This window comes from Phoca vitulina, unplaced genomic scaffold (assembly GCF_004348235.1).
Source record: "Phoca vitulina isolate PV1807 unplaced genomic scaffold, GSC_HSeal_1.0 scaffold17, whole genome shotgun sequence".
NCBI classification, from domain to species: domain Eukaryota; kingdom Metazoa; phylum Chordata; class Mammalia; order Carnivora; family Phocidae; genus Phoca; species Phoca vitulina.
The window spans coordinates 35,319,361-35,347,065 of NW_022589720.1; the positions used below are offsets into that span (position 1 = coordinate 35,319,361).

General features: G+C 34.2%; 1 protein-coding gene across 1 annotated transcript in view; it reads right to left on the reverse strand.

Moving 5' to 3' along the window:
- Positions 1 to 27,705, reverse strand: part of HCN1 (hyperpolarization activated cyclic nucleotide gated potassium channel 1) — a 391,500-nt gene that overhangs the window by 151,287 nt on the left and 212,508 nt on the right. The window contains exon 3 of the mRNA XM_032415216.1: positions 23,508 to 23,669. Within this exon, the coding sequence (XP_032271107.1) occupies positions 23,508 to 23,669 (162 nt within the window). The remainder of the gene's footprint in view (positions 1 to 23,507; positions 23,670 to 27,705) is intronic.

Below are 27,705 nucleotides of genomic sequence, written 5' to 3' on the forward strand. Positions count from 1 at the left end.
GTTTTGAAACTTTGAAAAGGAAAATTCAAAATAATCAAAATGAAGTTCTATTTTCATAATATATCACACATCTACGTTCTAAAAAACATGGTAATTTTCAAAAAGAGCAACAGATTATTAAAGAATATTGTAATCATAGATTATGTTATTTCTTTTAAAATGGCACCTGCATGGGGCGCCTGGGTGGCTCAGTCGTTAAGCGTCTGCCTTCGGCTCAGGTCATGATCCCAGGGTCCTGGGATCGAGCCCCGCATCGGGCTCCCTGCTCAGTGGGGAGCCTGCTTCTCCCTCTCCCACTCCCCCTGCTTGTGTTCCCTCTCTCGCTGTGTCTCTCTCTGTCAAATAAATAAATAAAATCTTTAAAAAAAAATAAAATAAAATAAAATAAAATGGCACCTGCTACATTATCTTTATGTTAAGACTAATGCAAGAGAGCCCAAAGTCAAAGCTAATTAAAAATATCCAATAGATTAGAGTAAGAATAACATTAATTCTATTTTTGGCAAAAAGAAAATATCTAGCTAATTTGAGATATAATTAACATTAAAAATTTATAAAGTATATATTTATAATTTTTGTATATGTATTTTGTATATGTACATATACAAATATATTTTGTATTTGTACATATGTACAAATTATATATATAATTTTTGATTTATGTATTAAAAAGGAAAATGTATTAGTTTGGAAAAATAAAAAAAGATATGTAGTCAATGACCAAAGCTTCAAAATTATCAAGGTATTTTTACTCTTCTGATTATCTCTTATGGAACAGAATTAGTCAATAATAGATATATTTAACTCTTAAAGGTTTTTTCTAAAGTTGATTTTTCTTTTTCTTTTTTCTAATTTCCTCTGAAAAATCAGTCACCCCAATGTGTAGTAATTTTTTTTGAGTAAAATGATATATAAAAAAAGATGAGATAGATTTGGCTTTTTGGTAAACAGTTTCCAACAAAAAGAACTAGAAATATCTATCAATAAGATAATATGATATTTGTATTCTAGAAAAGGATCTTATTAATGACAAGGACTAAATTTCAAAAAAACCATAAAGATCTGGTAGACATCAAAGAATAAATTACTCATTCATAATGACTTTTGGAGATGGGGTATGCATTTAAAATCTATGAAAATAATAAAAGGTATTACATGAAACTTTGGTAACCTGGAATCTAATAATCAAAATTCCCAACGATATTTTCTTTTAATGTTCTTTAAAGAAGAGTCAATTCAAATAAATATGCCCAAAAAAAAGATGTTAGAAATAAACTCACCTAAACACAAAATTAATAATTATAAGAGAGCTGTTTTTCTCTTCTATAGCACGTTTAAGGAAAAACAATCCGCAACAAATGAAATACTGAAATGTTTTCAAGACAGTGTGTATTTCAGATTTGAGATCTGCTCCGCAGACACCCCAGAGCCCAAAATATAGTTCTTGCTTGCTAGGAAGATCAATTATACTGAAGATTCTATCATTTGTACATTTTATCTGGATTTCCTGAATTATTCCATGAGTGCTAGCAAAAAAGACTTTAAGCTTCAGTTTTCTCTATATTTACAAATATTTAACATACATATATAAAGACATGACTATAAGAATGTATAGATAGCACTGGTGTGCAATATGCTGTATGGCTTCCGTGAATGTCAGTGGAGAAGACTCCTTATGGCACAGATCTGCTCATTCCCACAGTTTTACTTCTTGTTGGCAGTAGATGAGTCAGAGTCTTAGGGTTTGTCCAATCAGCTTTCACTAAGTCCAGCACACATAGCCAGTGATGAATTCATTACCTAAACCCAAGAGACTAGCTGAGATGCTACAGATGTTCTTCTTAGCTCAAACATCTGTTGCTCAAGACAGAGAGAAAGTTCTGCATTTACCACACCTGTGTTACTTGCTACATTTATTTATTTCATATGAGAGGCTGAATTAACCCACTGAATTTTGATATAGGCCTAGGTAAAGAGGTCACCAATTACAGCATAATGATAATGAAATAGTAATCATTCATTCATAAGCTAGTAAAAAAGGAATGATTATGTATTATCAAGAGCTCCAAAAGAAAAGCACATTATTCAACTTCCATTTGCCATAGCAAGTAACAGAATATATTTTATTCACTGGTTTATACTATGTAATTTTGGAATAGTATACCCATAATAGTTCTAGAGAGCATCTAACCCATTGGGGTGTCACATTATGCTCCCAGCAGCACTGATCAGGTCTTTGAAGGACTTGGTGGGAAGGAAGCCTTAATTTGCTTAGAAATACTTTAAAGATAACGAAAAGGCAAATTTCATTCTGGTTCCTGCCAAATGACCAAAATTCTAAATTTATAGTGTTTGAATAAAGGCATTTTATTATTTCAAAGAATATATTTTCCTAACGTCCTCCATTCATACTTACGGTATGTATGTGACAAATGTGTCACATTATGTTTTTAACCCAAGATACAACTTTGAAACCTGAGTGTATCAAAGTGAATAACAATTTCCAGTTCAGGTATGCTCTCAGTAGAGAAGCAAAATGGCTTGGAATCTTCTCTGGCTAGGTTGATTAAAAAATAATAATAATAAAAGATAATGTCAGGTGCATAGTTACCTATTGATGCATAACAAATCACCCTAAAGCTTAGCAGCTTAAAGTAATAAATATTTATTATCTCATACAATTGTGAGAACCAGGGAGTAGCTTAGCTGGGTGCCTATGACTCAGAATCTCTCATGAGCAGGTCAGTCTGGAAGTAAGCCAGGGATGCATCAATTGAGGAGAAGGAGGATCCACTTTCAGCTACTCCATTGTCTCTTGACAGGAGACTTTAGTGCCTTTCCACAAGGCAGCTCACACATGGCAGTTGGCTCCCCACCTCCCCTGGCCCAAGTGATCCCAGAAAGATGGGGAGTGGGGAGGAAGAGAGGGAGAACCCAAGATAGAAGGTGCACTGCTACCATATTTTATTGGTAACAGAACAATCCTGGTACAATGTGGGAGGGGATTACATAGTGTGTGACTACCAGGAGGCAAGATCATCAGTGGCTGGCTGGCTATTACACTAGATGAAAAGATAACATGTTAACACATCCAATTTGGATCACCTAAAAGATGTGCCAGGCTGGAGTTAAACTGGAAAGAAGAGTTAAAACAAGTGAGATGGAATGGGCTGAGTTGTGTTTCTCCCTCCCCCCACCCAAGTTCATATATTGAAGCCCCAACTCCCAATGTGATTATATTTGGAGATGGAGCCTTTAGGGAGCAATTGGATTTAGATGAGGTCACAAGGATGGGATCCTCATGATGGGATTAGTCATGAGACTTTGTAAGAAGAGACTGAAGAGCGTACTCTCCACCAAGTGATGACACAGTAGAAAATAACCTTCTGCAAGCCAGGGAGAGAGCGCTCACCAGCAACCAAATTGGCTGACACCTTGATCTTGGACTCCCTAGGCTTCAGAACTGTGAGAAATAAATATCTGTTGTTTAAGCCACCCAATCTGTGGTAATTTTTTATGGCAGCCTGAGCTAAGACACTAGATAATAAAGTCCCAGATGTTGAAGAGCTTTTGAGGCTTGGATTTAGACATACCTGAGTTCAATCTCAGTTCTGCCATGTATAGTGGCGATATTAACAACTCAGAGCTCTAGTTCCCTCACTCTAAAATTGGGATTAGCGATTTAGAGTTGGTGAAGATTGAATGAGACGATGTACACATGAGAGTTCCTTACATATAGTAAGCACTATTACTAAGTAAAGGACCAAGTAGAAAGAGGAATACTCCCTTTAATTTGGCATACAATAGTGGCTAATACGTTTCTTCCAGCCCTACATACAGGAAGAATATGCATTGAAATCATGTCTCTCTTCATAGCAACCACTGTGAAAATAATTTTGCACAGCTATCAAATGTCTAATATGACAGCAATTGCATGACAGAATTCTGTAATGTTCTAAATACTCCTCAGGTTCCATGAACATCTTTTGTCAGAAAGTCTGTAACTTTTCTGCAGAACTATAAGATAGTTTTCAACTGATAATCTGTGTGCATTCTCATCTCATATTTGTATTTTTAATAATGCACTATCTCTATTTAATAAATTATATTTTCAACTACCATCAAAATTTCACTGGAAGGTCACAAAGAAATATTTTTCTCATGAGTTTAAATGTGGCTTTTTCTTCAGAAAAGTGGCAGGTGATGGAGGGAGGAGAGAAAAACAAAAAAAGGAAGCCTGAATGTATTTTTTTTTCTTAAACTAAATTATAATAATCATAGATAATTCAAATTAATCCCTCTCTAGTACAATCCCATAGACATATCAGAGTGGCTGTAGTGCATATTTGATAAAATGAAGTTTTAGATAAGAAAAACATATCACACATGCACCCCAACGTTCATAGCAGCAATGTCCGCAATAGCCAAACTGTGGAAAGAGCCGAGACACCCTTCAACAGATGAATGGATAAAGAAGATGTGGTCCATATATACAATGGAATATTACTCAGCCATCAGAAAGGATGAATACCCACCATTTGCATTGACATGGATGGAACTGAAGGGATTTATGCTAAGTGAACTAAGTCAAGCAGAGAAAGACAATTATCATATGGTTTCACTTATTTGTGGAACAAAAGGAATAGCATGGAGGACATTAGGAGAAGGAAGGGAAAAATGAAGGGGGGGGAATCGGAGAGACGAACCATGAGAGACTATGGACTCTGAGAAACAATCTGAGGGTTTTGGGGGGGGGATGGGTTACCCCAGTGATGGGTATTAAGGAGGGCACGTACTGCATGGAGCACCGGGTGTTATACGAAAACAATGAATCGTGGATCACTACATCAAAAACTAATGATGTATTATATGGTGACTAACATAACATAATAAAATTAAATTAAAAAAAAGAAAAACATATCATCAGGGAAATGTCACAGGCCAAACGATACCTTAGTCATCAAATTAAATACATAGAGTGATTTAACGTTTTCTAATAAATGTTCTCTTCTAGCAAAAGAAAAAAAATGGATAATAAGTTAAAATATGAAATACTGTAAAGATGTTATCTTTTGCTCTTCTAGAGGGAAATGAGTCAAATTCAAATCCCCCCTTGTATTTAAACAGAGTTCTGTTTTGTTTCCATGAAGTTACTCTAGGTCCCCCACAGCACTCTAAAGGTAAAATGGCTCACTTGAGACATGGAAGACCCTCCCCAGGGTTAAAAGGATATTACTTATTGTAGCAGCATTTTTAAATGTATTCCTCATGATTTCATTTGATAGAAAGGCAAGTACACAGAGTACTTTTCACAAGGACTTCTGGAAGTAGTGATGTTAAAAGAGATTAAAGGAAAGGTAAAAAGAAAAATCAAACATTAATATTTGATATCATTATATATATAGACAAAGAATCAGCTTCAACTTGAGATAGATGTTGAGAGTCTTTCAAATAATTAAGGCAGGAACATAAATCATAGAGCTCAAGTATCACTAAAGGTCCAAGTCTGCCAGAAATCAAACATTGGTTTTGGTTTCTTTTCACTGAACATGATACTTGAGGAAATCAAGCTTACCCTCAATTACTTCTTTTATAGTAACAAGTTCAATTAAAATGTGGAACTCCCAGGACAGGATAAATAGTATCTGCAACAGTCCTTGCCACAGAGAAGACAATCCGTAAGTATTTGTTGACTGACATAAGGAAAAAATGAATCTAACTAAATTATCTCCCTTTAGAGTCCCAGGAAGTCTGTTTATTTTTTTTTTTATTTTTTTTAAAGATTTTATTTATTTATTTGACAGAGAGAGAGAGACACAGAGAGAGAGGGAACACAAGCAGGGGGAGTGGCAGAGGGAGAAGCAGGCTTTCTGCGGAGCAGGGAGCCCGATGCGGGGCTCGATCCCAGGACCCTGGGATCATGACCTGAGCCGAAGGCAGACGCTTAACGACTGAGCCACCCAGGCGCCCCCCAGGAAGTCTGTTTAATATTTATAACTAAATTAATTTCTTGGCCGTTCCCACCTTTAAGACCAAATAAAGTTAGGGCCCCTCTTCCACCCACAATGTTAGCGAATATGTCACATGTGTTTTCAAGTCAGTCTGGCCTACTTACGTAGGCCACTGACTCCTTGCTCTCCCCAGGTGGCAGATGGCTGCAGACCCATTCCCGGACCAAACTCACTTGCTGCTGTGCATTGCTCTGCCCGGCTGCCTCGAGCTTCCATTACACACAGCCGACCTCTGTGCTACCATGGGCTCCCATGCTTGTTCTAAACTACTTGCTTGGCAACTAACTTAGACGTGGGCTCACATCCCTGCATCTCAGTGCCTGGTGCTGTCGTTTTTTCTGTGAAACGGGAATACAGGACTCTCTCCTCTGTGTTCTGCCCTGGTAGGGTTCTCATAGCACAGGCAACCGGGTCTCATTTAGCTCTCCATTTTACAAAGAATAAACCCCTAAATCTTCCCATTATCTACTTGGATGGCCCCGGGTATCTTTCCAATGTCATTTTTGTACTCTTCTCTCACTCTCCTTCAGCCATACCAATCAGCTTTGCATGCGCTGTCCCTTCCTCCGGGACTACTGGCCTTCCAGATATTTGTGCAACTCATTCTTTCATTTCCTTGAGTTCCCTGCCTGAATGTCATCTGTCCAGAGATGCATCTAAGAACTATTCCATCTTAAATAGATCTGCTTGACACAGGTCACTGCGTTCTCTTCTCTTGCTTTTGATTTCTTAATACGCTTTGTGCTACTTGGCGTTATCTTTCAAAGCTCTTTATTTTGTTTATTTTCTATTTTCTGGGGAAAAATAGACAACCATGAGGACAATATTTTGTTTTATTATCAGTATTTTCCCACTAGATTCACTGGGTATAAAAATAAAAAGATAGGTAGATAGGTAGGTGACAGATTAATGCTAATAAAGCATTCTAATCTCATTCAAATAAGTGGATGCAAATTGATCCTGTCTATTGGGGAGGAAGTATTATACCTAATTGCATATACAGTACTTTCCCAAATCTTTTTCAGTCCAGCCTGAAAGAGTTTTACATTGCTCAAAACTGCCTTAAAACAGCCTTTAACATACTTAAAACTGAAGACCATTTCTCTTGTGATAAATTTAAGATGCTGGATATATTTTTTTTCTTTTATCACTGACATAAGGGTGATGCCATATACCCAAAAATTAAGGTCTTCTTTATCTGGAATACTCAGAATCAAAAGCTTGAATCATGTGACTGTCTACTGTGGCTATGGCTACAGTGAAGTTCTAGATCTGGATTTATTAATTAACGGATTGCTCATCAGATACTTCTCAGCAATAGGCAACATGAGAAGTGAAGAAGACAAGGGAATATTCATTTTGAGAAAACCCTTCTCAACAGTTACTGCTTGAATTTTTGCTGTTTTTCAGTAACATCATAACTGCAAATGCATTATTTTTTTTCCCTTGTAATGACAAAAAATTCTCGTGGATCATATTGAATTAACTTGTCTGTCTTGTCTTTTTCTTTTATTTATGAATTTTATCTAGCCCATTTCTTTCAGTCATAGCTGTCTGATAATTTATCATATCACTGAAACAAATTATTAAACCAGTTAGATTCATGTAAAAAAAATCCAAATTAATGGCACCAGTCTGATAAGTCCAGGATGAACCACTAATGTAGACAAATTCCCTCTCTCCCATGTTCCCTATGTGCCTTTAACAGTAATTGATTTTTCCCCTTTTGCAACTGGAAGAGAAAGGAAGAATTCTGTTAAGGTCTGAGTCTGAAGGAAGAGACTGATTTATATAGTGGTAAAGCATAGGGTCTGAGTCTGAAGAAAGAGACTGATTTATACGGTGGTAAAGCATAGGGTCTGAGTCTGAAGGAAGAGACTGATTTATACAGTGGTAAAGCATAGGGTCTGAGTCTGAAGAAAGAGACTGATTTATACGGTGGTAAAGCATATATTCCTGGTGTCGCCCTATGAACTGTTTGATTAATTTGAGAACTTGCAAACTGATGGCCTGCTGGCTCGAAATCAGGCTTGCTGGTGTTTATTCCCCGCCCCCGCCTTTGGAACACATACTATTTTTTTTTTTAATAATAATTATGTAAAATGATATATAAGTATATATAATTAAATATTATAATGTTTCTACATCTACAAAATTATGGCATTTCCTCTTAAAATCTGAATATCTAGCTTTCCTTGATTACTCTGGGCATCATTGGGCATACATTTCCACATGACAATTACCAGCTGAAATTGAGAAGAGGCTGTGTCCAGTCATATCTAGTTCACCAGAAGCAAGAGGCTGTGCTTTGTCTTATATTTGGTTGAATTCATACATCGATATCACTAGATTGGCTCCTGTAGGCCTGTAAGTTTTCTATCCATTTTGAAATCAGTTTGGTCAGGTCAGACAATGTTTGAGTAATGCCCTTTAATGGAGTGGACTACATTTTCTTATTTATTTATTTTTCCCAAGCTAGTTAACTTGATAGCCTCAGGCTGTCATGTGTTTAGTAAAGAATTTTTTATGTACAGTAAAATTTATACACGAAATAGTATTTTTAGAGAACAAAATTTCCTCACTGCTCTTGTTGATTAATTAACCTTTATAAGTAGCTGGGATTTTCAAAAGTTGGCAAAAATATTTTTCTTTCTTGTCATGTTAAATGGAATATTGTAAACTATATTAAATTACTACTTAATATTTTCTAAACATCATAGTAACAAAAAAAAATTACTACTTAATAATTGAGATTTTAGGGACTATCATTGTACATTCAACTGTAGTAAGCTACAAAGAGGCATAGAGTAGAGTACTGGATTGGGCTGAACCCGCATTAATCCATAGTCAAGAATAATTTTTTAGAACAAATTTCAGATACTTTTCCCATTTCTCTTCCCATTGAATTCTCCTGCACCAAATTATTGGGAAATAAGTGAAAAAAATGAGCTATTTAAAGGCTTTCAGTAGTTGTGTTTTATTAATATTAGTGAGATGTACTATAGGTGTTTGGCTGAGTGGTTATTTCATATAGATTTAACACCTTCCTCCAAGGTTTGCTCTGGATTCTCTAATGAAATGTAATTTCACAAATGAAAGATTCATAGAGAGAATGAGTTAACTTATGATCTGTTATCTCTTTTTTAAAAGATTTATTTATTTATTTTAGAGAGAGAGAGAGAGAGGGTGTGTGAGCAGGCAGAGGGACAGACAGAGAGGGAGAGAGAGACAATCTCAAGCAGACTCCCTGCTGAGCGTGGATCCCTATGCAGGTCTCGATCTCACGACCCTGAGATCATGACCTGAGCCGAAATCAAGAGTTGGACGCTTAGTGGACAGAATCATCCAGGCGCCCTGATCTGTTATCTCTTTTATCTTTAAATAAAAAGATACACTTTTTTTAAAAGCTATATGTTCAACTTGCCATAATTTGGCTGCGATGAAAATAATCAGCAATGAAACAAACAGTAAGTGCATCACAATTATACTAGGGATGACATTATTTTTGGTGAAGTCAATTGTAAAATATACAACTTCTGACTTTCTTTCTGCAAGTTAAATAATAAGTCAATCTTTTTCTCTGTGATCCAAACGGAAACTGGCTAATCTAGAAGGATATTTTTGTTATAATTTAAAATATTTTATTACTACTAATAAAGAAAAATAGAATAAATATTTATAAGACAAGATGTTAATAGTCTGTGGAACGCCAGCCATATTACTTCTAAGTTTCTCAATCAAGGTGTATTCATTACTGATCTGTCATAATGAGTGATATAAATTTCTAAACTAAATTCAGCTACACAATAAGAGATGTATTACAAAGAAAAACATTTGAAAGGAAAAGAGCCTCTGTTTCTTGTTTACATAATTGAAAAGATTAAGTGTAAAAATAAAATCTTTTTTATTCAACTGGGCATAATTCCTCTCTCTCTGTAACTCTCTTGGTGGATTTTTACAATATGTAGGTGTGCTTAATGCTTTCTTAATACCTAAGGACTCTGTTAAATAATCAAGTGAATTATTTGAAAAAAGTGGTTATTGAAAAATAAATTATTGATGGGTCACAATGTCCTTAATTTATCTTACATACAAATGAATTTATAAATGGATCTAAATTAGTTTTAAAAGCACCATTTCAAGAATAAAAGTAGGTAACCAGTGAGGACTTACATTTCAAAGAGATAATTAATATCTTTGGGTCAGAAAGAAAATTGCCTATAGAATTAACAGATCTTAGAATTTGATGCTCACAATTAAATTAATTTTTTTTCTTATAAAACATGGTTAGAATTTTCTGTTTCATTAACATGGGCAGAATCTCAATTATTGACATATATTGAAACGAGAGTCCCCGAAACCCTATGTATTTTTCACATCCTTGGTTGAGCCATGTTTGATTCTTGTACTTGTCGTTTTCCTTTTCTCTTCTTCTCATCCTATTATAAGACTTTATGTCTTGAAAAATTCATTTTATTAGACTTAGTTTATCTTTCTATATAATAAGATCTTCTTGAATATGAATCTATAACCCAACATATTAGCCATTTCTTTTTTGCTTTGCATTAGCTGCATCTTTGATGGCTTCAACCAGTTATTATCAATATGTCAAAAAGACCTCAGATCACGCTAATATGCTGAAAAACCATCATATCCTAAAGACATCCACTGAACATCTTCTATGTTGATATCAACCAATGTGCATTTTGGGATGTGGGAGCAGAAAACAATCAGTTATTAACCCACTCAATTCTATTTTCTGTTAGTCCAAATGTTTCATAATAAAATATTGTTAAGAACCTTGCAGAAAGCCTTGTATGAAGTGCATGTACAATCTAATGTTCATCTCAAAAAGGAAATAGTGGACTGGTATATGTACTTAGCAAGGCTTTCAACAAATGTTCAACAAGTCTTTTTTCTTTTTCCCCATGATATCTTCTATATAAAGATTTTATTATTTATTTATTTGAGAGAGAGAGAGAGAGAGAGAGAGCACATGATCAGGGGGAAGAGGCAGAGAGAGAGAGGGAGGGAGAAGCAGACTCCCCACTCAGCAGGGAGCCCCCTGTGGGGCTCGACCCCAGGACCCTGGGATCATGACCTGAGCCGAAGGCAGCCGCTTAACCAACCAAGCCACCAAATCACCCCATGATATCTTCCATATAAAAGATGAAAAAAAGATAAAAAAGCTGAACAGTTAGGACTTGCTTTCATTAAACCAGTGGTTGCTCTGACAAGAACACTGCCTTTTCTTAATGCCCACAAATAATTTCTTTTATAACTTGGTGCAGAGGCTTGCTTGGAATTAACATCAAACATACCGGGTTGCAATTTGCAGCATCTTTCTTCATTTTCTCATTGTAAATTCAAACATTATTTACATATAGCATGGACAACCAGTTCTTCCCCATTTTCATGGCTTATGAAAGACCCTATGCAATCAGTCTACCATATCTTCTCCAAGATATTACCATTTTAAGGTGCAATGCGCATGGGCCAGGGATGGAACTCCTTTAGAGTACCAAAGTATTGACTCTGAGTTCAATCTCCCTAGAGTTTATCCAGTCTGTTCAGTTTAAAATATTCTGCCTTCACAGAAGACATTATTAAACAAGACTGAAAATATTCTACAAATAGTCTGTCATTTATTATCATGCTATGAATCCCAAGTGAAGGGTTTATCCACTCCCTGGTCTTTGTCCCAACTATTACTAAATGCCATTAATGTTTCTTTTATTCTAAATGTTATACATAGCTACTCTAATGGATTCAAACCATTTATCTAGTATTCTGTAGGAGGTAGGTAGGTAGTTTGCTTTTATTTAAAAGCAAAGTTACATTTAAATTCTTTTGATTTCTTCAGCCAGGCTTATGCATTATAAACTTTTTCTTTCCATGCCTTTTAGTATTTCTAGGTATATGGTATATCTGCTTCTACTTCAAGCTAGATCAACTCAACTTTTAAATGGGAGAATTATGCACAAATTTATAGACAAGAAAAATCAATTCTAGCTTATACATAACTATCACTCTCAATAATATTTTATGTGTACTAAGCTCAGAAATATAATAAGAACTGTTCTGTATATTTGGCATGTATAAGCTCTTCCATTTACCTCAAAACTTTTTATAATTATCTCCACATTACAGATGAAGAAACTAAGGCACAAATAGGTTAAGTCACTTATCCAAGGTCACAGAGCTAGTAAGTGTGAAACAGATGAATCTAAGCAATCTGGTTTCAGACCTTGACCATGCTTAACACTTTACAATACTGTTTCTCATGTTAGTTTAAGATTACTTGCACACTTCCTTTCAGATTCTTAACACTTAACCCTAACAAACAAATTCAACTTTGGCTTAAGTGGACTTTCATTATTTCTTCTATACTTTAGGAAATAATTTTGTGAATTAAGCTAGTCAAGATTTCATCAGTATTCGGGTTTAGGGAGAGTAAGTATTCAATCTCCATCACTGATAATACTTTCCCAGTGCTATGAAGTGCCATGAATCCTCCCACATTTAATTACTTTAGCACTTTTAATACGCCCTTCTATAATATCACTTTATTAACATTTTCTTTATACTCTTTATTTTAATCTTCTCCAACATGCTAGACTTCTAATAGCTGTGCACTTATTTGACATAATGTCTCCTCCAATTAGGTCAAGTTCTTTCAAAAAGCCATATTTCAACCATAAATTTTAGCCCACCAAATTTTATGATTTACTTTAGAATTTATGTCATTCTGCCCATATCTATGCCTTAGAATATTGAAAATCCAAGGCCATATGTTTTACTATGGTTATCCAACTCAAATCCTTCCTTAAAGTAGGTTTTGGTAAGCTCTATATTATGAAAACAATAAAAGAGAAGAGGATTTCTATTTTACAGAATCGCCTGGACATATGATTTCTTCAAAGTTTTCAACAAGTCTTCATTCTTGCATTAATGAGAAATAAGGGACAGTACGACTGCTGTCCTAGATCCACTTCTGTCACTAGCATTCTATTTGACCTTGACCAGATATTTTGAATGTCTCTTTCTTTATTCATAATATGTTCATGACATTGGTTGTTGTATGTAAAAGTACCTTTAAAAGGTAAAGAAGCATTGTAAAATTGACACTGTAACTAATCCATTCTTCATTCATGGCCAAATAAAGACAATTTGCTGAGCACAGTTGTGAATGGATGTCACAAAAGAATGCATGAAGAACTAACTGATTATAATACCTGATTACGTATACTAAATATTAGATACATGGTAGAAGTTACAACTGTTACAGAAGTTATAATAGGTTATTATGAAAAAAATTTGGCAGAAATACACCCATAAACATATTGCTTACTTACTAGATGATAAATAAAAGATCTTAATAAGAATATAACTTAACATTGGGGAGCCTGGGTGGCACAGTCGGTTAAGTGTCTGCCTTTGACTCAGGTCATGATCCCAGGGTCCTGAATGGAGCCCAGTGTGTCTCCCTGCTCAGCGGTGAGTCTGCTTCTCCTTCCCCCTCTGCTCGCCTGTCCCCCATTCTCTCTCTCCCTCTCTGTATCTCAAATAAATAAATAAAATCTTTTAAAAAAGAATATAACTCAGTAAAAAACCCCAGAATTAAGATAGTAAATAATAGCTGGTAATGATAAAGGGTATATGCACACCCCCCCCCCACACACACACACACAGGAAGAAACAGCAGTTTCAAAGACACCTAGTGACAATGTCAAATGGCCTGAATGCTGGAAACGTAGCCAGAAGAAGAAAAGGCAATTTGCCTTTTATTGTATTAGCTATTTGGCTCCTATCTCCTATTTCTACTTTTTTTTCATTCTTCTGTAAAATAATGTGTTTATCCTCCTTTTTGTTTCTCTTTCAACTTTTGTGGTCATTTAATTCCCACAGAATACTAAACCACTCTGATAATTAGTCTGTTCACACAATGCATTAGGTTACAAACTAAATGATAAAGAAATACATTAGAAGACATTAAACATGTTACTCTCATGAATTTTCACATGTAAATAGCATTCAGATCTATCATGTATAAGATTTCCATGTTTATGTTTCTTTATATAAAAGACTATATGTTTGAATCTCTTTTTTGTACTTCCCTAAGGCCTAGTTTTCAAAAGTTCTAATCTTCTGATAAAATGATAAATTATAGATAAATAATAACACTGATGACTGAAAAAGAAAGTTACCCTCAGAAGAAAGTTACCCTCAGAAGAATGACCTCCATAAATGTTGTAGATTATTACCAACTTTAATTTAATTTGCCTAATATTTAGCACGTCAAACTTTTTTTTTTCTTTTTCCTTAAGAATTGATAACGAAGTTGAGAGCAGAATTACAAAGTGCTAGACAGAATGTAGCAATCATTTAATGGAGCATTAGTGCTTTAATTTTAGTTTGGGGGAAGTGGGAAACCAGTAACGGGTACCACATGAAACGGTATTTTTCCCAATCATCTTAAAGTTTTATTTAACTAAGTAAATTATTAAAAATATGAATCAATGGCTGACCCTAGAACAAATGCAAGAATTTTTTAAAAATTATCTAAAGGACAAAAAACAGTTTGTGGCAAATTGAGATGGTCTAACTGAATTATGTCCTCATTTTAATACAATTGAAATTAAAGATTTTTGTACTGGAAGTCCTTTCCTAACTCGCAGGAATCAGGATCTTAGATTATCATATTGATCACAACGGTGAAGGCTAACAGTTGCTCTGTATATATACATCAGTTACTTTGGTGGATATTATAAGTAGACATTTTAATTCATATTTATTTCTATCCTAAGAATATATCTAGAGAAAAATTTTTGTTAAATTTATGATATGCCCTCAAACAATGCTAATGGAATACAGAGAATATATTATGGTTTGTTATTATATATCTTTTTATGACTTACAAAAACAAGATGGCAAATTCTTAAAGTCTCCTAATTTTTCATTATTATCAAGCTTATACAATTAGAATAAGTGTTTACAGTCCACAGATGGAGGTACTCATATCTCTATGCATGGGGTATGAGATAGCAGGTTGTACAACAGAACCAGGGGTTAATTAACTCTTGTTTCTGTAGAGCCATGTTTCTGAGGCACCTGGCTCCTAATTAGAGAAGGCCAGCCAATGATTCTAGTACATATTTTTAAGCTCTTATCTGATAACTTGCCAGCATTCATTGGCATGTTGTAAGAATATATGTAAAATAATTGAAATAAAGATTCACAAGCCAAGTTCAATTTTTTTCATAGAATTACTCATTCCCAGAATATATTACATCTTTAAAAACAACAAAATACTTCTCAAAAACGAAGAGGTATATAATGGGACTGTGAAAATGTTCATGCTAAGATATAGAAAATGTTCTTGCTATTCTTTTTTTACACCCATCACTTATCACATGGCTTTCTTCATGTCACCTCTGATTCTGCAACATATTCTGGGGTAGCATATTTAGGTCAGTGGTAGTGGGAGGAGGGAAAAAAAAAGATGAAATGGGATGCAAAAAAAGAAAACTGTAGAAAGCCCTCCACTCTGGGAAGTGACTATATATCTTGTCCAGAACATTATCTGAATATAGGTGATATAACCTAGATAGTTCAGGTCTATGCAAGTCTCTATATTCTAAAAGAGAGAGATAAAACCTTGGTCTCTTTGGAAAGAGGGGACATTCATATGAATTGCCTCATGTCCATATATCTGTACATGAACTAATACAGGAGAAATAATTAATCTGCTATTCCACTGATTCCAAGGTTGAAAACAATGTTACCATTTTATTCCAACCTCCATCAATTTAAAACAATAATTTCTCATGTGAAATCTAAATAAGTGAGAAATTCAGAATAAGTGGGAAGATATAATTTCATTACCAGATTCTTTTGGATTTATGGCAGTAGTAAAAGGAGAAAACTTAAGCAACATGTACATACAAAATACAATGAGTTTTTCAAATATTTCTATATTCCAAGTTCTTCTAGTGACTCAACCAATATATAGTTGCTCTCTGTTAACATGAATTAAAAACTGATAATGGCTGAAATTCTTTGGGATCCATGAAGTAGAATGTCATGGTAAGTTCGGCATGGACTCAAAAGGAAATATGGATTTCATAACCAGCTCCCACACCATCTGCCTCTGACTTCATGTAAACCAGGTAATAATTCTCTGAGTCAGATTTTTCATCTGTAAAATGGGAATGAATGTGTTTTCATTTCATTCAGAATAGATGAAATAATGGGATACATGTACTTTTGTACTATATTCATGAAAGTTTTCATAATATTCATATTTGGATAAAATATTGGACTGCAAGATATTTTGTATTTTTCCCCAATTTTAATAGATATCTCTTGTTAGATAAGGTAATTTAATGAATGGTGCTTCTTCTAACCATTCGTTGCTGAAAATTTAAGAGATAGGCTCTATAAGAAAAAAAAACCAACTATGTTTACAACTTAGGGACTGGTCTTACTGACAGAGCAACTTAACATAGCTATAGACAATATATAAGTAATATCCTTTTTCCTCTCTATTATGGAACTATAATTCATTTTAAAGATTTTCTGAAATGCACATGTCATTTGAAAACAAGATACCACATTAGGATTTATTTCCATATGTTCATTCCCATAAAAGAATACATGTCTGAGAAGGAACAACACAGTATGTGAACTGTTTCACTTTTGCGATTAGGTCGTGTTTCTCTCCAACAGACAGCAGTCACCAGGCTGGCCTTCCTAATAGGCAGAAACAGGATGGCAAAGGAGAATCACAACACTCAGCAGGCTACTGACCTACTTTGTTATTATAACTTATAGGAGCTATGAATGCATTTTTTTTTTCCTGTAAAGCTACATGGTGACTTGTCAGCAAATTAGTTACTTTTGTTAGAACTTTTAAAAAATTCTGTTAAAGCAATATATTCTATTTTTAAAAAGTCAGTAATATAATAATACAATTTCTTATTTATAGAATTTCAAATCTAAAATACATTGCTACACCTCAAGAGAGGAGAGATATATTTTTAATTCTTAATTATATTATCTTGGTTATATTGTTTCAATCAAACATTACTTAACTAGTTAATTGGGCTTTGTAAAACAAAAAGTGAACCTATTTTAATTTTGTCTTCATACATTTGCTAGAATATCAATAGACAATAATTTAATCATCCTAGGTTTCAATGTTCTACTTGTATATGGGGACATGCATATAAACAATATAAATCCTTTTTTTTCCCAAACAATTTGCTTGAAATAGGAGATATTAATAAACAACTCTTTCTACTCAAGCCCCCCCAGCACATATTTATTTTGATCATTATAGTTTTGAGCTAGACGTGACTGACATGTCTCAATCTGCACTCTTTATTGAAGATTCCTGATCCAAAACCAACTGATAGTAGTTGAAATAAATGACTCCCTATTTTGTCTCTCCCTACCTTTAGTTTATACTACTCATAGACTTTATCTCCATTCACACAAACCTGCTACTAGCACACCATTTTGTGAGTTAGAAAAAAATAGTGTTCTCTGGGGGGCTAAATCAGGAAGACAGAGTTTTGTAAGAATGGCTATATTTTCTTTTCTTTTCTTTTTTTTTTAAGATTTTATTTATTTATTTGACAGAGAGAGAGATAGCGAGAGCAGGAACACAAGCAGGGGGAGTGAGAGAGGGAGGAGCAGGCTTCCTGCCAAGCAGGGAGCCTGATATGGGGCTCGATCCCTGGACCCTGGGACCATGACCCGAGCCGAAGGCAGACGCTTAACGACTGAGCCACCCAGGCGCCCCAAGAATGGCTATATTTTCAAATGTATGTAGCATGGCAAGAAAGAGGGCAGGATCTAGCTAGGACTCTTCCCCTTATTTAAGAGTCTGGGCAGTGCATACATTTCAGAGGTCTTAATTCAAATTCATATTAAGGGCTTTTGCACATAATTTTTCTATTCCCTTAGATTATAAAATTAAAATTTTAAATCTCTGTATAGTTTTTGGCACCTGGAATGAAGTGGTATGAATGAAAGCTTGTTTGAATGTAAGCACTATCAGGGCAGAAACTGTCTCATTCTCCAGTGTATGTTCAGTGCCTAAGATAATGCCTAGCACAAAGCAAACACTCAACAAATTACCTAAATGAAAGAATAAGTAATATACACCATTTCATAGTTGAACTATAGGAAAGTTGAGTGATTTGCCTAAAATCATAGACGTTTTAATGGTAGAGGCAATTCTGAAATGTGTGTCTCTAAATTCAATTCTGCCAGATTTTCCCATCCCTATTCTATTGTCTAAATGAGTCAGGATAAGCTGTGTTATGTTGTGGACTACAAATTAAAAGGGTGCCTCTGGATAGGGAAAAAAAAGAACTGGAGGGTTGCAAACCAGCTTTTCAATGCTTAGACCTGTGAGTGAAATATGAAACTGCCACTCAGAGCCCATTGACCATGACCATCAGAGGACCCCATCCAACAGGAAGGCATCTGGAGAATGTGGAGCGTGTGACTATTTGGTTATTAGTAATGCACTAATAATTTGAGATACACTGTCTGAAATGAAAATGAACTTTTGTAGTGATCTAGATTTTCCAATCAGATCTCTTGTTTTCTCCCCATAAAAATATTAATTAGACCCTTCTAGACATTTATATATCTTATTTTCTGATATTCTTAGTATGGTTCGTATAAACTTCATGAATTTCGAGTATTTTTATATTGCCCATGAGTTGGTCAAGTGATTACTTATCTTTGAAGAAATAATTTGAGGTACAAATTATTAAAGCAAAAACTATCCAAGGAGGAGCTTTTAAAATGCATAACAGAGTAACCCTTTTACACATAATTTTCAAATACTTTTGATAATTACCTTTTTAGTATAAACCACTAATATTTATTTAGCAACATATGCAAGGCTGGCATAGGATCTGTGGGGTATGCAAATACTGATAAAACATTTTGTCTGCCCTCTAGAAGGCATCTCTCAAGATGAAGTAATGCATATAGTTTTTCAAACCACAACAAAACTAAACATTATAATACACGGCACTTGAGTTGGCTCAAATTATTTTGATTATGATATTACTGAAACAAATACAACTACAAAACTAGATATAAATTTCTTATCCTTTTAATTCCTGTAAAGTTATAACAATTTCATAAATCAAACACTAACAAAACAATAAATCAATAAGCATATCTTAATATAAATGTATTGTGATGGATAATGTTGTTTTGGTAAAACCAACAGTTGCACACAATGTAAATTTAGTGCCTTTATGGCACTAATTTTTATAGATTATGTAGTTTAACACACTACTATACAATTGTGTGCTATGTAATGAGTAACTTGGTTTTGCAACCCATCTCTCCATTTTGACTTTGGTGAAAATTCTGTACAGCATTTAATATGATGTCACTTAGCCCTCATTTGATATAAATGGATCATTAATTATTAAGCCAATAAGTGAGAATTATTTTATATGGCACAATGCACTTCAACTATAAAAGCAAATCCAGACTCCATATTTAGGGCATTCAGATGATTGTAGATTCATAATATGTTTACCTTGAAACCTTTCAAACTATCACCAACATATATTTATACATTTACAAGACTGCTGGGAGAAAACCTGTGCCTCCCTGAGAGTGAAGCTGCAGACTTCCATTAGAGAAACACTACTCTAAGGGCGCCTGGGTGGCTCAGTGCCCTGCATTGGGCTCTCTGCTCAGCAGGAGCCTGCTTCTCCCTCTCCCTCTCCCTGCCACTCCCCCTGCTTGTACTCTCTCTCTCTCTGTCAAATAAATAAATAAAATCTTAAAAAAAAGAAATAGAGAAACACTACTATAGGAATGCACTATTTAGTTGCAAATCCTTCTTTCTTCTCTAAAATCATTCCCTAAATTATGTCAGAATTAATATGTAAGTTCAAATGCATCATAATTTTTATTTCTTAGATTTTTAAAATGAGTATTTCATGATGTTATAACTTAAACCAAAACCGTCACCTCTAATCACTTTCATAATGAACTATTATAATTCTAGTGTGATATGCCTAGAAACATAGTCACAAAATATGAGAATGACAAGATTTTCAAAATTTTATTAGACATTATCTGACCAACCCAAGATTTTCATTCAGACAGAATTCTATAATTCAAATATTTCTTGAATGAAATATTCAATACAAAAGGTTATATTATAAATATAGAGCAAGATTAATCCCTGTTTAAGTTGGATTTTGCAAGTCAATATCTACTTCTACGGAATGAATTGCGGATTAGAAAGAGTTAAGATAAGAATAAGTATATTGAAAAAAAGGGCTTCTGTCGTGAGTGGCACACGTAGGGCAGCTCCATTGCTCTTCGTGCGGAATCGACATCAAGAATAAGTATATTGAACAAATTACCAGTTATAGATATAGTCGTAGCATTACTCTGGATTTCTCATTATAGGACATATATGGATAACTAGCTAGTGATACATAGATAGGGATATAGATATAAATGCAAATGTGTTTCAGAAAGATTTAAAATACATATAAAAAGATAAATATACACATAGAAATGAAAATATGGTTAAGGAGGACTTAAAATAACACTTAAGGATATAAATCATTTAAGAATGCAAAATATGAGACAGAAGGAAGGTATAAAGAATTCACCCAACACCCTAATCTTTACCATAAATTATTTAGTGTCAATGTCAAACGTCATAGAATTGTCAAGCACATACCTAGGAATGACTGATACCATGTCCCGCATCTACCCTGATCTGGCTTCTCACTTTTTGCCTTCCCAATTTGAATTTGTTTTTCTACATCTACATCTCATATCCGTCTTGCTGCTTTTTAGTGTCAGAGCTCAAATGCTGATTTTTTAGTGACTTTCTATTGTAACCGGTGTGCTGTGACGACAGGTTTCGTTTCTTGTCATTACTGTTCTTAACTAATTTTTACAATCTACACAACACAAGATATTCTAATGTGGTTTAGAACAGAAATTACGGAGTCGGATAGCCAGGCATACTAATCTTGGTACTATTAATCTACTAAACTCTGTGCTATTGAACAATTAGACTAACCTCTAAAAATTTCAGATTTCTGATCTGTAAAATGGGGGATAACAGTGCTCATCTCATTCTGTTGCTATGAGGACCAAATAAGAGCACATTTCAAAGCACAAGGGCTTGTATACGGTAAGCAAGATATATACATGAAGGGTGCTTTTTTCTTATATTGGATTTTTACTTCTTTATAACTCCCTTATTGTGTAAATACACTTTGCTTTGTTTTGCTGTGATGGAAGCTTTTCTAGAATTCGATAGATCTAGGATAGAAAATGATATCTTCAAGGTCAAATGACACCATGGAGATTCTCTACTGATACAAAAATTGTCTTTTTTATGGTTATCTCCTTTATATCACTAATACTCACAATATATTTCTGGTCTTTATAGTTGAACATAGACTTAACTGTTTCCTACCCTTGACATTAAAGTTAAACATGAAAGTAATGTTAAATAAATGTGAAAGGAAGTAAGAGCCAGTTTCATAAGTAAACCTGCCCCTCAAAAAAGATGCAAGAAAAAAACCACACTTAAAAAATGATCAAGATATTAAAATTTTTCTTCAGTTAATGTGCTTAGCACTGGATATATTAAGGAGTATATTCCCGTATATTATAATTACACAACTACATGCACTTCATGGATACCCCAAAATAGTCCCTTTACTTTTTTAATAAAGACAATGCCTATTTTTCTGAAAGATACCTAAGGGTAATTTAAAACAAAAATTATTTGCGAACTTAAATAGTGGTTGGTGCCAGTGATGAATCATCTTTTGGCAGTAGTGTTAGTGTTTTTATACTACACACTCAGTTCATAGCTAGAATACAGAGCTGTGGCTTTTTCTTCCTCCCACCCCCGCCAAAATATCTTAATCATGTCTTCACAAATTTTCTTTCAGTGATAAGTAAAAAAGACAGATCTATAATTAAGAAGACTTCATAGATTCAAAAAGTGACCTGCACCTTGCTTTGATTTTTAGGTACAGAAACACAAATACAGTATTTCTCAAACGAACTTTCAATAAAGAGTGGCTAGATTACAACAAACTCCTGTATCAGGCACTGTTCTAGGCACTACCGTAGAGTACAGAACAAAACAGACAAATTCTTTGACTTAATGGAACTGACATTCTGTGTAGAGGACACAGAGAAATACAAATAAAGATGTGTGTGTGTGCGTTATTAAATTCTTCTCAGATAAAATATAAACCACTTGGGTGCTGTATTAGAGTGATCACACACTGGCTTCAGTGAGACAGTGACATTTAAGCAGATATGAATGACATGAAGGAGAGATCCAGGTGAATATCAAGTCTCAAAGAAAGGAGTTAAAGGAATAAGAAGGCAGGGAGAGGGAGAGTGGGAAGGAAGGAGGAAAACAGGTAGGCAAGAAGAAAGAAAAGAAAGAAGACCAGACTTCTTAACATGTAATGTAAACTCTTTTCTTAAAATATAAAGCCTGAGCTCTAGTTATTAGAAGAAAAAAATATATGTTCTTAAGATGTTCATATCATTTCTACAATAATAAGCCCAGAAATTAATATGGAACATTTTGGGAAGAAAGAGGGCATTTGATTTATGCCAAAATTAAAATTTTGTGAGAGTCTCATAAAATTTATCTTCCATTGTTTACTAGTGTTTCAATTTCTTTGTAAGTATTGTACAATATAGATCAAAACACATGTTCTTTTTTAAAACTTATGTTCTTAAAATTAAATGTGGCTATGAATATAGTTAATTATATATTTCAAATTTATATTTCACAAGTTTTAAATATTTAAATATCTTTCAGGGTAAGGTGTACACCTGAAACTAATGTAACATTATGTGTCAACTATACTCAAATTAAAAAAATTAAAAATTAAAAGTAAATAAAGGCTTTACCTTTTCCATGAAGCTTTCCTTGTCTTCCCTAGCAAAAAGTACTATCTGAAATACCATGCACATCAAATCTCATTGCATTTATACTGATGTACATGTCTCTGCATGTTTAAACACCACCTAGAATTACATGTCTTAAGCATAGTAAATGCCAAATCAAGTTGAAAGAAAGGAGTTACTCTAAGCAGTAGGCAGTTTTGGAAGAACATTGTACCATGAACGTTGTACCATGATTGTATATGATTATGCGTACGTGTGAGTGTGCATGTAGCTTTGAAATAAAATATGTCTTCAATATACACAGAGCAAGACGCCTCAAAATAGATCCTTAACATATATGTCCCCAGAAACATTTCATGTAAATGAAATGTAGTTGTAGAAAAAACAATACAACATTTGATTTTACATCCATGAAAGCAAAATTAAGTTTTCTCTAAACATTTACGGAGAAGAAATTAAATCATTCGAACATAAGCACTTAGAACTTTTTGGCAAAACATTGGTTACGCAGAGTGTAAAAGAATACGAATTACTTACAACCATTTCGTTCAGAGACACCCAGCAGTCTGGTGGGAAATCCTGCAGGAGTGGGACTAAGAACTGAAGACAGCCATCCCAATGGCAGAGCAGCAGCATCATGCCGATGAGGTTAAAAATTCTCACCACTGCACTGGCAAGGTCATATGTCATGTGGAAAATCTGTCGGCCAAAATATAAAATCAATTCTTATTAATGCTTATCATCAATTTCCTTTAAAGTCAAGAATACTCCCAATGTCAGTAGACATTGACATTATGCAGTGTAAGTACTGATTTAATAAAAATATGGAAAGAACTTGGGGCGCCTGGGTGGCTCAGTCTTTAAGCGTCTGCCTTCAGCTCAGGTCATGATCCCAGGGTCCTGGGATCGAGCCCCACATCGGGCTCCCTGCTTGGCAGGAAGCCTGCTTCTCCCTCTCCCACTGCCCCTGCTTGTGTTCCTGCTCTATGTCTCTCTCTGTCAAATAGATAAATAAAAAAATCTTCAAAAAAGATACGGGAAGAACTTTTACAAGTAGAAACAGAGATGACATTTCTCGATCTTTACATAGGCTGGCATTCTGCCCTTTGAGTACTACCACCAACTGTGGGTTCTCCACAAACAACAGAGATAACATAACTACATTAAATGCATGGGTCCTGTTTTAAAGATCATTGGTTTTGCCGATAGTTTTCATTTACTGTCCTTCTGCACATTTTGGCAATGTTGCTCTAAAACAAGTTAACAGATTTGACCCTCTTCTCTGCTTCTCATCCCTTCTTAAATTAATAGATTTGTTAAAAAAAAAAAAGGTAAATAAAAAAATAGATTTGTTGAAGGACCAAAAAACAAACAAAACCCACAGAGACTGAAAATCATTAGCAAAAACAGATTAATTTCAAAATATAAAATAATATTGAGATTTAAGTGCAGTGAATTTTATAGCTATATGAGTGTAGGTACTTCTTTTATTGTGTATATTGAACATGAATAGTGGCCTTTGAGATAAAAAGTTCTCTGAATTTGGTTAAAAAACAATTGTGCCACACTTTTTAAAAATTAAAATTGTTATTTCCCTTTCCCATGAAACTTTCTCATTTATATTTTCATGAAATCCAATATGACAGGCAAGATATTTCAGAAAGCACAGAAATTATGAAAAATCAATGATATCTATCAGAATTTTGGAAGTATAAACTTACATATAGCTTGATATCTATGACTTTTCATCAATCCAGTTATTACAAGAAATAAAACCAGAACCTGAACCCTTTCTTTAGCAGCTTATATATTACATCATTCTCTACTGCTAATATTTCTGCTTTTATTTTACCTATTCTAGAATAACAAAACCCACTTGGGAGCAGACCTACATTCTAGAATAAACTTTATTTCCTAATTGTTAAAAGGCTACTGAGTTAATAAAATTAATAAATATGCATAAATACACAAAGAAACAACACCTTGAAATATTTAGAATCACATTTGAATAATTTACCAAAGAATGGTCTATTCTTGAAGTAATGAGGACACCATGTACTGAGAAATTATCTGAGAAATGGAAAAGAAAACCCATAAATTTTATACTTTGATTTATTAAATATATCTTTGTAAGGAAATAGCTATAATTCTTAAGAGGTACATATTAATGTATGTAGAGGCAAAATGACAGGACAGCTGGGGTTTTGCTTTTATAAAATCACCAAATCTGTTTTTAATTAAATATTTTTCACTTTGATACATTTCTATTAGGCATTAATTCTTTCTTTAAACCATCTTCCTTTTTGACACAGTAGTGAGCAGTTTCCACTTTCTTTGTGGGAAAGTACACACTGTTCTGAATTCCTTTTAAAGGTAAGGTTGGGTCCTAGATTTTAAAGGCAACAGATCATGTATTTTTATATTCAGACAGCTATACACAGAACAATTAATTTTAAAGAATTGAGAATTTTATTTTCCTCTAAGTAATTTTTAAAAAGATTTTATTTATTTGAGAAAGAGAGCAATCATGAACAGGGGGGAGGAGCAGAGGGAGAGGGAGAAGCAGGCTCCCCACCGAGCAGGGAGCCCAACACGGGGTTTGATCCCAGGACTCTGGCTGGGATCACTTTCGGAGCAGAAGGCAGATGCTGAACGGACTGAGCTACCTAGGTCACCTGCCTCTAAATTATTTTCTAATTTTGTTTTGTGTTTGGCAAACCTACAGAGAAGTCCTTTTGATGTTATTCCCTCAGATATTTCATGGTCACTAAATTTGTAAATAGAAATCATACCAAAAATTTCATCAATAATTTCTCATTAAAAGTAATACAATAAAATATAATTTAAAAAGCTTTCTACTATTAAAGTAGGAAAATAAAATCAACATGGATTTAAACATTTTTCTTTAGTACTAGAACCCTACAAATTTTTATCTAAGTATTTCCTGACAAAATGGTTCAATATGTCTTTTGCGTAAGTGTTGCATTGCTGTGAAATTGAGTAAAGTTGCAGAATATGAGCTTGTGGATCAAACAAGGAACTAATCACCTTTCAACCTGATTATTTGAAGTAAACAATATCTGAAACTCTCTGCCAAAGTCTATAAATTATAAGCATGTGGGCAATCATGCAATTATGAGACTTTAGAGCTGGGATGTTATAGAGAACTAGGTCTTATTCTTAATACATCTGACTTTTATGGCTTTTCTACTTTCTTTGTCAGCAATTAGATTCTTTTTGTGGGATTTTAAGAGCTTATTTACAGTAACTGATTGCACATGCTGTAATTCAACAATTCTTTTTAAGAAAATCCTATTATTTCTGAAATAATTTCCAGAGAAGCATAACCACCATTTTCATAAAGGAAGTTAATGGTGATATAAGGCCTTTCATAACGTAGTAGAAATACATTTTTTATTTCCTTTTGCTTCCATGTGGTTACTGAACTCCTACTGTAACAAGATAAGCCGTAGAATTAAACCTATTCTCTATCTCATTTCTATTTCCAGCCTCATAGTATTAGTATACAGCACTAGCGCTAGATTTATGTATTAACTCTGCTATATAGACAATGCTCAGGAGCAGTCTCCCTTTTTGGTCTTTAACATTCTGTGTTCAAAAGTAATTTTACTTTTTGGAGCTACCCCAAAATCCAACTTTGGAAGAGGCATGAGCAAGTTGCCTGCCCTGACACTGGTCAATACCAGAGGTTAATTTCAAATAGTCAAATCCGTGTATCTCCATCTCGATTTATTTATCTGACCAAAGAACATTATAGTGTATGTAGTATAACTTTTGATATATACCTGAATGTGTAGAGTGCTTAGGCCCAAACTGATTGTCTCTTGAGCTCTTATTAATTAAGACATGCTGGTAGGCATAATCGTCTCATTGACTGGTTGCTGAGAATATTGAAGGCTCTGTTAAAACCTTGTTCACAGAAGATTTAGAATAAGAAAATTATTCCCTTATGGAGCACATACATCTATAGATAGACACATTAACCAAAGAAGGACAAATCTGATCCAATTAATGCATAGCCACAACTTTTTATCATCTAAGGGCAGCTTGTAGGATAAATCTAAGTATGACTTTACTCAAGTTTTGGATCAAGCAGCTAATACCATTGACTAATTAATATTTTTGAGTTTTTTTTCCCATCTACAAGATAGACATCCTTAAGTGATAAATTCCCATCTAAATCAATTATCTTAAAGCTACTCCACGCAAACCCCACTTCACACAAAATGGCACCATATACGATGTTCAATAAATTGTTAAATGAATGAATGAAAATGTTGTAGGGAATTAACAGTAATAGCCCAAGTACTTTTTATGATCTTAACAATGTGAAGGTTTTGTTTTTGTGTTTTAAACCAGGGAATTTAAAGAAGATAACTCTATCATTTTCTACCTTCCAAGTAATCTGACTTGACTTGAAACCTGATTTGACTGCTCAGAATGTGGGTAGCAGAAAGACAGGTTGTTCTGACCCACTCTCAATATGCTGCTAAGTGGTACTTGTAAGAGTCAACTGAATAAAAAAAAAAAAAACAGAATTAGGATAAGTTTCTAAAGCAGCTCTTTAATTTTATTTTCATTAAAAACCAGACTACAAAATATGCCAGCGGAAGGCACTGTGCTTTGCATTTGTCCAGCTCAGAACACTGTGTTTTTCATTTGACTTCAATAAAAAGAAAGCTCTGGTCACAAATTCTCTCTGAATTCTTTTTAT